Source organism: Macrosteles quadrilineatus, unplaced genomic scaffold (genome assembly GCF_028750875.1).
Source record: "Macrosteles quadrilineatus isolate MER2022 unplaced genomic scaffold, UCM_ALF_1.0 Scaffold_8__2_contigs__length_117827958, whole genome shotgun sequence".
Taxonomy (NCBI): Eukaryota; Metazoa; Arthropoda; class Insecta; order Hemiptera; family Cicadellidae; genus Macrosteles; species Macrosteles quadrilineatus.
The window spans coordinates 36,746,582-36,759,104 of NW_026542601.1; the positions used below are offsets into that span (position 1 = coordinate 36,746,582).

General features: G+C 33.0%; 2 protein-coding genes across 2 annotated transcripts in view; one reads left to right on the forward strand and one right to left on the reverse strand.

The window, feature by feature from the left end:
• The first annotated feature begins 991 nt into the window (after window positions 1-991).
• LOC128999342 (caskin-2-like) overlaps window positions 992-12,523 on the forward strand; it is a 242,594-nt gene continuing 231,062 nt past the window's right edge. Inside the window, exon 1 of the mRNA XM_054425793.1 lies at window positions 992-1,103. The gene's annotated coding sequence lies outside the window, so the exon portion shown is untranslated. The remainder of the gene's footprint in view (window positions 1,104-12,523) is intronic.
• On the reverse strand, window positions 3,445-3,771 carry LOC129000323 (uncharacterized). The gene has a single exon (XM_054427285.1). It carries the CDS (start codon window positions 3,769-3,771, stop codon window positions 3,445-3,447), a length of 327 nt encoding a protein of 108 aa, XP_054283260.1.

Sequence of the window (12,523 nt, forward strand, 5' to 3'; positions counted from 1 at the left end):
AGCTTAGCCAGTTTTTCCTCAAAATGTACAGTTTAGTTGAATTATTATAATTTCCTAGAGTTTGCTACCATTCAAGTTCTATTCCTCTTTTAGTTTATCCTACACATACTAGCAAAGTTTTTAAAGACCATAAAAGATGTTATATTTTTAACGACAAGACGCCTTTCAAGTTTCACATGATTTCAAAGTTGGTTAACAAGAATAGTTACTGCTCTTTAGTCCCCAGAACCACTTTGCAATGTGTGTAGAAATTCGTCCGTAAATCATAACAGTAGCAAAGAAGATTAAAAATCTAGATAAACACTTTACTGTAGCCAGCTAACGCATGATTATGGTTTCAAAATTACTTAGATTGTCAATTTTTTGTTGGTTGTTTGAGGCCTTGTAAGTTTCCCTTCCGAATAGGCTAATATAATAAGTCATAAAAAGGTAATCATTTTGCTTATCCTTAATTTATTCAGTAGAATTACTTAAGTAACCGGGCTAAAAATTGCTTCTTCTATTGTATTTTAAATTATATTCAAAACCATTTTTCCACGACTTAAAAACAATCCAGTATGGTTATTATCAATGACATAAGATAGTACTTTCCGATTCGACAATTTTGATTTTTTAGCCTTTTACTGTTATTTTTTTACGTGATGAAAACCAAACAATATTGGTTTAGAATTAAATCTACAGAAAACTACACCCCCTGCTAAATTAGAATGTCATCATCCCAAACAAAAACAGCATCCACGATTTTATCAAAATATTGCAGTCATTAATTTTCACCTAGTTCGATATTTTCACTCGACTACTATCGAATGTTGCAAAGTACTATTCGATAGCTATATGGGGTGGCAAAGGAGAAGTAGTAAACAATCGATAACACCGTCAGCTGGTCCGGGTAATACAAAATGGCTGCCACCGGCCGAATTTTGTCTCTACTAACCTACAAAACGTTCAACATTTTGTGTTTCTTTGTAAAAATTAACCGTGAAATGTGATATATTTGTGAATTACAAACTTGTTTGTTATTTTTCAAGTGTGTAATACTGTTGGAAAAGCTGTCCAAAGATTCTAGGAAGGATATTTCTTCTCACGATTTGGATAAAAATAAGGTAGGATGAAATTTATTATACCCTTGGGCGCAGTGCTTCCCTTATAAAGGGTGGATATTATCGCTGCTTCCTAGTGTTGACTTCTTGTCGGTTTATTTTTAATTGATGATTAATCATGTGTAATTAAGTAGTAGTAATTTTACTACGTGACGTAATTCCATTGAGGAACTCATTGTCGTGACAAGGGAAAAAGACGTCATTCATGTATCGATTATAATGAACAATTCATAATTTTTATTATAGCGTAGTCAATTACTTTTAATTCTTGGTATTTTTAAATGCGCTTTCATTAGTTGATACAAGTTCTGAATACATACAAATCTTTAAAATGACTTTGAATGACATTATAGGTGGTTTAAATTTTGTTTATTCTGTGAAATTGAAATTGTACTTGAAATAAATTTAATTGTGTCCTGTATACTAAAAAAATAATTTAATAACTATTCTCAGATAGAAAATGATGTAGGTACGAAGTATGTTCCATAATGTTAATTAATGGATTAAGAAATTAAAATTCATAAATAACAAATAGCTGCTTAAATAATACAAACTTATTCGCGTTTACTAACTGTTTAGTTATATTTCTAATTCGTTTTTCGATTATTATTGACTTGCAAGTTTCACACACGCACACAAACAAAATTAGGAAACGCCTTGTTTCTGTTTGAATTTATTTATTTTGAACAACATTTATGGATACATCCATTTGTAAAAAAAAAAAACACTTAATGATGAGAATGAGGAGTAACTTAAAAAATAACAATTTTATCTCAAAAATGAGCGCTGGATAAATTTTCGGAAGATAGTTTAGTTGCTGAAATAGACAAGCTGTTCAGGTATTTATATCCTTTTTAGGGCCAATTTTTAGAAACTAGTGACCAAAGACAGCTGAATCGGATCTTTCATGTCAAAATACAATAATAGAAAATTTTCCACACTTTAAAAATTTCAAAATCCAAACATTCAAAACTATTCAATAATACAAATTCATTGCCGCAAAATATCTATAAAATAGCTGTATCAGCCCTGTCAATATGTAATCTTTTCCCGCAGTACAGGAATGCTTGTAAACTAGTATCAACAGAATTGAAGGCACTAACCTACTGACAATTTTATGTGGGTTTACGGCGTAGTGGTAGTACACATAAACACCGTTGATTTTACAAACAGGTAAATGCCTGAGAGTTATCATAAAAGCGAAACATTTTTCTTGTATGATAACAGGGAAGTAGGGTAAAAATGAGAGAGCTAGCACCACCGTGTTATTAAACGGCTGAGAGAACTGGCACGGGGAGAACGTACATGGGTGAGAGAGCTGGCACGGTGAGAGAGCTGGCACACGGTGTCGAAAGTTTCCGTCGGCGTGTCGGGGTGGACGGTTGAGAGAGCTGGCACCGCGGAGGCTGGCACACGGGAAAGGTGTCGGTGGTGTGTCGTGGTGGACGGACGAGAGAGCTGACACCGTGGAGGGTACAGGTGTGACAAGATGTATTATAAATATTTAAATTAACATTTTGATTTTTAAGGTGGTGATGATTAACTCGCAAACGCTTGTCGCTTTTGTCAATTAGTGTTGAGTGTAGATAGTTTTCCAAATGCGTGGAATAAATAGAGTGTTTAATTGTTAGCCTGATGTAAGGAATAATGGATAAATAATATGTTTATATAGATTAATTTAAAAACGATTATGGTGGAATCGCAAGCGATTTTATGGCATGCGCTCGTATATCATTTAACGTTGAGGTTGTTTCCACAAATATGTGACATATTTTGTTTGGGAATTTGTGTTCGAAACTTATATTTTAAAAACTACCACGTGATTAAAAAAATATATATATAAAATATTAGTTTCATCTGTTTAAAAAATCTTAGGACTGACATATGTTGTATTTTAAAATAAGTTAAACAATTTACAGATTGTATAGTATTTAGATAAGCGCTTAATGGATTTGCATCGTGGCTTATCGTGACGTTGCAGAAAACATGCGATAGTGATAACTGCGAGTGCATCATCAATTCATTTGAGTCAAACAACAGATAAGATGTCTAATTTATATACCAATTATTTGTTTACAATCTGAAGCAAGTCTTTATACTGATATCGATACGAGGTAGGTTGTGTAGGTCATGTTTCAGGTTGACGAGCGGTTATCGTCTCGGGCTTCGACGCCACGGGACCGGGTTCGGGACTGACGAAGGTAAGTATATTAGGATAATTTATTTTTACTATATTTAATTGTAATTTATATATGTAATAAAAGAAATGTTTTTGAGTTTAGTATATATTTATTCACAATAAGCAGTAGTACTACAGTATAAAAAATGTCTATTATATATCATGTTAAACAATATTATCTTTTTGAATCCAGGAGTTTTTGGACGAAGGAAAACCAAGCCATTTTACAAACACTTTATCATCCTTCTTCTTGAGAATCTTTTCGACTAAGTAAACGTCTTTATGTTTAACCTTAGTTAGCTCTTCTTGATAGAATCCTCCGGCAATGGGTTGGTTCTCGGCATCTACCAACTTGTAAGTGACGGGTTCTGTCGGAACTACTTGCGTGATGCGAAATATTTCTGTGGAATAATTCGGAGTATATCCCTTGGCGAATTCCCCTTTATATTTGCTAATGCGGACGTAGTCGTTAATTTCAAACTTAGGTATCATTCGTAGTTTGGGTTGTTTATATGAATAAATGGTCTTTAGTAATTCCATTTCATTCTTCTTTGATACGTCACACGGCTTCATTTTTATAGTCGAATGTTTCTTTGTATTGTAGAAGTCCATTAGTTGGTCTAGTATGTCGATCCAATTGTAAGTACCATTAATTGTAAATTTTTTCCACATAAGATTTTTTAACGTGCGATTAAATCTTTCTGCCACGCTCGACTTTAAAATGCTGTAGGTAGAATAGTGGTTAATTTTATAATCACCCATCAACTTTTTAAACTCGGAATTGTAGAAATCTGTTCCTAAATCGGATTGTAAATTTTTTGGAACCCTTCCCTGTTTTAATATGTTTTCCATTGCAAAAGTAACCTCTTTACTGGTTTTAGTTTTGAGAGGTCTTGACCAAGCATATTTTGAAAAAACGTCAATTACTGTGATTATATACTTGAATCCCTTATTGACCTTGTAATATTTTGTCATATCAATTAAATCACACTGCCAAAGGTCGTCAAACCCTTTCACAACTACCTTTCGTCGAGGAAAATTCTTTCTTACCGACTTATGTAACTCGTTAGCAATATCTTCTTTTATACCCATAATATTAGTTACTCTATAACTCCTTTATCTCTGAGCTCTGATATTATATTTATAACTTCGTTATTGTGACTAGTATTACCTGAAATCTCTGATAATTTCAATAATCGCAGCCTGTCCACAATTTCATTTATATTATCATAATGCACATAGTCTGGAGCACATGGATAAGTATCCAATTTTAAATAGGGAGTTTTTAACCCACTCCCTTTCTTAAAAATATTTTTTATATAGTTTCTGTATTTAAATGTATTTGTAGCTTGAACCTTCTCTCCATCAGAATGTCTCACTAAATGAGCATTTGTAAGCAGTAATATATCTTTAAAAGAATTCAGATCATCTTTAGTGATAAGTGTCTTATTTGGTTTCTTCTTAAACATAAGTTCCAACAAACCAATTGTTGGTTTAAATTTTTGACCTTTTATTTTAATGAAACTATCAGATGGATCGTAGTTAATTTTACTATTTCCAATCATCCATTCATCATTATCACCTAAATATACACCATACGTATGATCCATTTCATTTTTACTATCGTTAATAGATTTATTGATATAATCGTTAAAATTTTCTTCGTTTTCATCATGTTCACTATTGGAATCCGATTCTTCTGATAATGATTCATTGGTTTGAATTTGTGAAGGTTTGCTTTCATTCATAACTTTAAGTGATGACGACGGAGTTTGTTCACTATCAAGAATTGATGAATTCTTGTCACTCTTTTTTTTCTTTTTCTCTTCAATATTTTTTACTATTTCACTAATAGGATCGACGATAGGTTTAAATTTCTTTTTGAATATTTCTTCTTCATCCACAATACCTCGTTTCAGTGCTAAATATTTTTTTCTTACCGTATTACTTGTTTTGATTAACTCCTTTTTAACATCCATTTCCTTTCGAAGTTGGATGAAGACTGTGTGGTATCACATACAATATTACCTTATAAAAAATTTATCGAACCCATTGCGATATCTACCATTGTTCAGATCACTTTCTTTATCGATTACGAAAAATCCAAATTTTTTATTCCAACAAATTTGACACATATCTACAAATTCCGTAAATGTTAAGTCGGGATTAATATGATTGTTATAAACATGTTTAAGATTATTATTATCCTGTTTAAAAACAATTATCATATTAGCATTATCTCTAATTAACTGCTTCGGAATTCTGGAATAAGATTGACAAAGATAAAAACAATCCACGTCTTTGTGTCGACCCATACTAAAAAATGCACTTACGTTGTTTTGCTTATCACATATTATATCATCAAACACAAACACCGAGTGTTTCTTAGCCTCAGAAGGTTGAATTACTTCTTCATTTTCAGAGAATTTATAATAACCAATTCCTTTTACATTTTTTAAAACGTTTTCCAAAAACTGGTATTTTGGTTGATATAAGGACTTTGAGTAAACATATATGTTTTCAAATTTTAATCCATTAGGATCTGTAATTAGGCTTAACATCACAGCAGTTTTCCCACAAGATGATGGTCCTGTAATTAAACATCTGATTTGATTTGGAAGGAGCCCACTATGTCTTCGTCTATTATCAACCGGTTTTAAATCAAAACTTTCAATGTTTAATTTTTGTTTTTGATTAATCACCTTCATTATTATGAGATAACCTTCTCTTACCACGTTCTATGCAGAAATGAGATTGATCGGCATTCTTAAATTCTTATGTAATCTTATAAGTAGTACACAAGGGAATATAAATAATAAACGAAAAAATATAAATGAAAACTATTTTATTTCCACATGGTTCTATTTTCCATCCTATGATATAAAGATTTCATTTTTTCTACAGCAAGTTTTACTGACTTAATTTTTGAACTATTAAAGCTTTTTGAAAACAGATCACCGATACGCTTATCTTTCTCCTCGTCTGTGCAGTCTGAAAATAATGATGTAAACCCCTCAATGTCTTGCCCAGAAGATCGATGGATCAGATACATCAAAGTGTAGTATCCACTGTAGTCTGATGATTCACTCTGTATTCGATGTCGATTGTAACTCCATTTTTCAGTAGCATTTTGAATGAAGAGAAATATTTTGTAAGGTGGAGGTAAACCGAAACTATCAAAATATTCACCCCGATGAAATTCGTCAATGTAAACGGCTACCCATCGGTCTCCAGTATTGAATATATATGATGAGGGATAGTTGATGTATGAAGGTATTCTACCTTCAGCGTGAAATATTCCGTTAAAATGTTGAACGATTTGTGGATTACTTTGAATAAAAAGCTCTAATTCGATTGCGTACATCTTGCACAATTTTCTTTTCTCTGAGGTTTTCCGTCGATGTGATCTGTACCCGCACCTGAGGAGTTGTAATGTTCATAGCAGTAAATTATATCCTTTAGCTTATCTTTTTTGTGATCTGGGAGAAGGTCCCACACGTGCCATAGGTCACTCGGGGACACGTGATGTACAAAATACTCTTTCGGTAGGTAAGATATTTCTTGTATTTTTAAATTGGCTAAAGTTCTGTTACCGTATTTATCAAGCGTATTGAATTTATCAATAATTTCTCCAATCTTGTCAACTGTTTTGTCTTCGATCTCCAATAATGTGGATTTCTTTTCAACCTTGTTTATATACCAGTGTAACAACAGTCTAACATTTTCACTTGCACATTGATCAGTCGTTCGAGAATGGTAAAAACACTTTCTAAAGCTCATCTGTTTTCTCAGATCGTTGATTCTTGGACAACAAATTTCATCCATATCCCGCACGGACACAGTTTTATTCGATAAAGTATTTTCAATAAAAATCTTTTTTTCCATACCTTTGACTAATACAACATCGTAAGATCCTAATATCCTGTTAAAAATATTCTTCATTTCGAAATATGGAGTGTAACCGTCATTCCAGTCAATTCCATGACAGAATTGCTTAACCCATGTTGCAACCTTTTGTTGTGTTTCAGGTAACGCTGTATATGGAAAAGGTGGTTTGAAAATAATCGATTGCACTTTACTACCTGAAGTTGTGAGAAAAGCTGCTTCCTTCACGATGAACTCATTTTTTAGTCCACGGAACCCTTGGATATCACATACGACTGTTCTGTTCGACATCTTGTTAGCAACTGGAATAAAAATTGTGAATTATCACGTTACAACTTGTTTAATCTCAACCTACTAACCCTTGACCTTGTTCCTGACCTTTTGTTTTCCTTTTTTCACCTCATACTAACTTTTTTACCAAACTTGTCATCGGGTTGTATTCAACGACACGATCGTGTAATATTAAACAATATGCTGTAGTTTTAGCTGCGATTGTACTTTTCGATTCAAACTCTAATCTTATATCCACTGGTCCTGATTTTATGGATTCGTTTTGTCTGGAACAATCGATTACAATTAACGGAGCATGTGTTACAAATTCACTATATGTGAATAGGGGTTCGCCCTTTTTAAAATAGTAGTTTTCTTGAAATTTTACATACATTTCATAAAGAATCGCTAGCTGATTCTTGGACTGATCAAGGTTCATATCGTCATACGGGTAACACTCTGAATTCAAATAAAGTTTTACATTTGAAACGTCACATATATCAAATTCGCTGACATTTTTTTTGATATTGTTTGATCTGTCCGTTTGAAATGCTAATACAACATATCGTGGTTTTTCCAACTGAGTTGATGTTTTTACATTCCATGTCTGTCTATTTGATTGTGGTAATAAAGGATATTCATAAAGCTCCCATGTTCTAAAATTGATGAAAATTGATTGATTTTTTTCAATAACTTTGAGTAAAGATAGTTTTTCTTGATCTGATGGGAATACGTAGGGAACTCTCCATTGAATTTTCTTGATGTTAATGTCCATCGTTGGCTCGATACTTGTACTTGTACCTGCAGCTCCTGTTTCAGTCTTAACCTCACCAAGCATAGCATTTAGGTCAGTTCTTGATCTTATAAGTATAAGTTCCTGTTTAACGTTTAATATAATTTTATTATAATCCTCAGCGAACCCAATTAAAATCTTAAGAGGAATGCAGACATTAAAATAGAAAGTACCTTTATTTGTACTGTCTTCTTTGAGAGTCAATAAACTACCTTTTTCACTCGTCCAGCCTGCATTAGTTAACATTTTAATGTCACTATCATTAAAAGACAGATAACCTTTCATTGTACTTGTAATTCCAACGTTTTTCACCCTATCTATTTCAACTCCACCGATTTCGTATCGTATTTCATCAAATAAATAAGCATATCCGTTATTAATGAATTTTGTATTTGTTGATTTAACCACCCCCTCGATGTAGAGAGTACTGTTGCAGGGATACGTATAGATATCTTGATGTTGGATTGGTATTCTAATTTCATCATTATTGTTGAATGAAGAATTAGCATATGGTTGATGTGCGTGTACTTCTATTTTATTTATCGATTCGTCAAAGTAAATTTGCTCTCTTACTTGTAATATACTACCAGCCATGTTTAATTTTTAAGCCTAATGATACTAAAAAGTCTCTATTACTCTTAGAAAGAGAACCTCTCTTCACGGTGTCCGGTGTAGAAATGTTCACGGTTTTCAAATACGGTATGTTCTTAACTGGGGTGAAGATCATAGGCATGATTACAAACGTTTAAGATGTAATGTTACTGTGATGGTTTCTTCACGGAAATTGATAGGTTTACCATTTTGATCAGTTATTTTAAGGGATATGTTATCAATCGTCCTTGTGTTGATTGGAAGATAGATTATATTGGCGGGAGTTTCAACTATTTTAAATCCTGGTGGAACAGTGGGAAAGAATGTATGTATCACATGACTTGGATTACTATTTACAAACGAAGACGTAATTATATTACACTCCACGTTTATAGTATTGACTTTTAAGACGTTTACCGTTCCATCCGACACATGAGTGAAAAACTTGTTTAATTTTCTATTTTTGAAACCTAATAAAGGACCTATTGAGTCTGAAGGAGTGAAGTCGATGTCTTTGGAACACTTTATCTCACTTTTTAACGTATTATTGTTTGGTTGAATTGTTATCAGTACATCATGATTAATGGGATACGCATTTTTGTATGATAAGCTAGTATCGATGTCAGTTTCTGTTTCACCTCTCTTATCTCCAAGAACCTTTCGTAAATACTTTTGCAAATCTTTAACTTCATATGATCCAGTAGGTATTTCTATACCCACCTCTTCATTTTTATCGGTAAGATAATAAAACATATTACACCCTTCCTCAACATTTGGAATTGAATTAAATGTTTCAAAATTGATGAACCCTAACACGTAATCTCGATCATTTTCTAGTTCAATTTTGGGGAATATTTCACAGCTTAAGAGTGAACTATTTCCCGAAATTACAAATAGGTGAGACATGTTGCTTGTACGATGGTCAAATAATGACTGAGATAGTTATTGGAGAATATTTTAATTACAATCAGACAGAAATTTCAAACACAACTGTCCACATATTTCAGTGTTAAAATTTTGATCCCTAACATAGTTATACAAAATAATACAGTTTTTTAAATAATGTATAACTTCCATTGGTGGTTTGAGGTTCCCAAAACTGTCGTAATACTTTGCATGTGATCCATCTTTACGTAAAGCGACCCAATGAGTCCCGGGCCCATCATCATCGTCTAAGTTTATGATTATCGCTTCTTTATTCCATGGATGCAAAGGCAGTTTATCCTTAGAGAATACTCCTCTAAAGTAAGGTATTTTCAATCGTTTAGCATACCTTTCCAAATCCAGATTGGTTAGTGCGTTTGATCTAAAAAAATACCCATCCCTTGTTTGTATGGTCTCAAATACAATCCTTTTCCTGTTTTAATCTTAACGTCACTTACATTTTCCTTTCTTGCTCTGTTAACTTCGTTTATGGCTTTATACACTGAGGTAGCTCCGCCGGCCAGACTTCCGATGGCAGACAGTCCGGCAAATAATGGCAACAGGAACGGTAACGCTCCTCCAGATTTGGGTATGGGTATGATTCTAGGTTTTTTTATTTGATCCTTTTTACCACCCCTCATCGCATTTCTTGCAGCTTTCAACGCTGCAGGAACCAATACCTTAAGTTCTTTGCTTTTACTCTTTTTAAGTTCGTTTTTAGCCGCCAGTATAGCATCCTTGAGGTGTTTCTTCTGTGTATTTCCATTCTTACTGTCATGTTTCGGACTCCTTTTCTGCCTTTTCTTTGTAACACTTTCTGACTTCGATTTCTTCATACCAGCACCGAGTTTAAGTTTTGCTTTCATAGCGTTCGTTACTAAAAAAGCGTTTACCTTTTCACCGAGTTTAGCGTCCGGAGCCGATACTCTCGTCCACGCCCTATCGGCCAGCAGCCTGTCAGCTTTGTGTCTACTCGTTAAATCCTTGTTCTGAGCGTATGCTATATCGTGTTCCTTGCAGTAACTATCAAGTGGATTGATCCCTTTGTCGCCCCTTGCCAGACGTTTCTCCAATTTAGTACCAGCCCCACAAAATTGGTATCCACCCAACAGATGTGCCTCAAAAGGTAGGTTATCAATAAGCTTATTAATTAGACCTCCTCCTCGTTTGAAGCTCAGAACCATACTGATGACCAGTCCTACTTGCTATTCAACTTACCTACCCTATCCCAAAAGTCGTCTTTATCATCATCTTCTGTTGATTTACTTTCTTTCAAGGTTTTTATTTCAGACCTAAGATAAGCTAAGTCATTTATCATTGCACTCATGACATCTGATATGGGCTTACCTTCTCTATTTCGGGACCTTGCAGTCAACGAAGAAGCTGGATAAAAAACCTTAAGCTTTTCATCAATACGTGACATATCAGAGTTTATCCTGTTTTTGAAAGCATCTAATTGTTTACGAGTCACAGGCGAATTTTCATTCTCGCTCGCTTTGACAACCAATTGAATATTATACTTTTTTAAATCTATGACACCATTCATATCAGGTTTAATATAATCCTTTATCATTTCCCTCAGTACCACTTCAACTAAAGTTGTATTGTTGCTTCGTACTGTTTCATCTACATATTCTTTGTTTGCAACATCATGTCTTTCAATTGGCTTTTTGACATTTGTTATTATTGAATTATTGATATTTACTTCACTTTTGTCATCAATGTATAAATACTTCTGCATGAGTGTTCTTGCCTGACCTAAAGTAATGGGAGAATAATTATTTATGGCTTCATTTATATTAATTATAAACTTTTTAAAGTTTAATTCTCCTTTTTCTGGTTTAATGAAGGATTCCACCGTCTTGCTAATTATTTGATTTACCCTAACTAATTCTTTATCTAGATAAAGTTTATTTATTGCATCAGAGTCATCGGTTGGATCTTTTTCAATTTTAAAAAAGCTCAATCGTTTATTCTTCATATTAATTTCATCATTGATACCAAAAGTCACACATTTTAAATTAATCTGTGAATTAACATAATTTTCGATGTATTGTTTAGAAACTACATCCGTTAACTCGGTAGGATCTCCAATATTGTTAATTCTCATTCTTTTAGCATTAAAATTGCCATTTTCATACATTAAAGTATTGCTTTGAAATAATCGAGAGATATTGCATCTTTTCCATCTACAGGGTTTGATATATTTTTAATATTATGATTTTCGCAATCAATAATAAATTTCTTTCTATCAAACTTAATAGTATCTCGTAGTTCTTTGTCCATACTATTTTGAAAGTACCTCTTATTAACAACATCCATGTCTGATTCAGGATCATTGACATTAACAATTTTTCTCTTTCTTAAATTAACTTGTTTATCCTCTAACAATAGACATTTTGATGAAATATAATTTAAAGTAACGGCATCACTAGAATCGACAGCTTCCCCTACGTTTGTTAACCTTTTGTTTTCAATATTAAAATTTTGTTTATCAGTTAGCTTGAAACCTATTCCTGAAGGTCCTACTACAACGTTTTCTTTGGAAGTAAAACCTATATAACCTCCAAACTTGTCGATACTTGGTTTCATCGTCTTGAAAGTCAAACATCAAATGATGCTATTCTCTTATTTTGATTGATATAACTATGTTTTTATTCATGACGTAATATTTAATTGTGTATAAATATATATTTATATCAGATAAATGAAAGGGAGATAAATTAATCTGAAACAAGGTAGGTAATAAATAACACTGAACACAGATTGTATGTCAAAATA

Bases quoted from the DNA above. Each gene is read 5' to 3' on its own strand.
- LOC129000323 (XM_054427285.1), bottom strand. From the start codon at position 3,771: ATGATACCTAAGTTTGAAATTAACGACTACGTCCGCATTAGCAAATAT.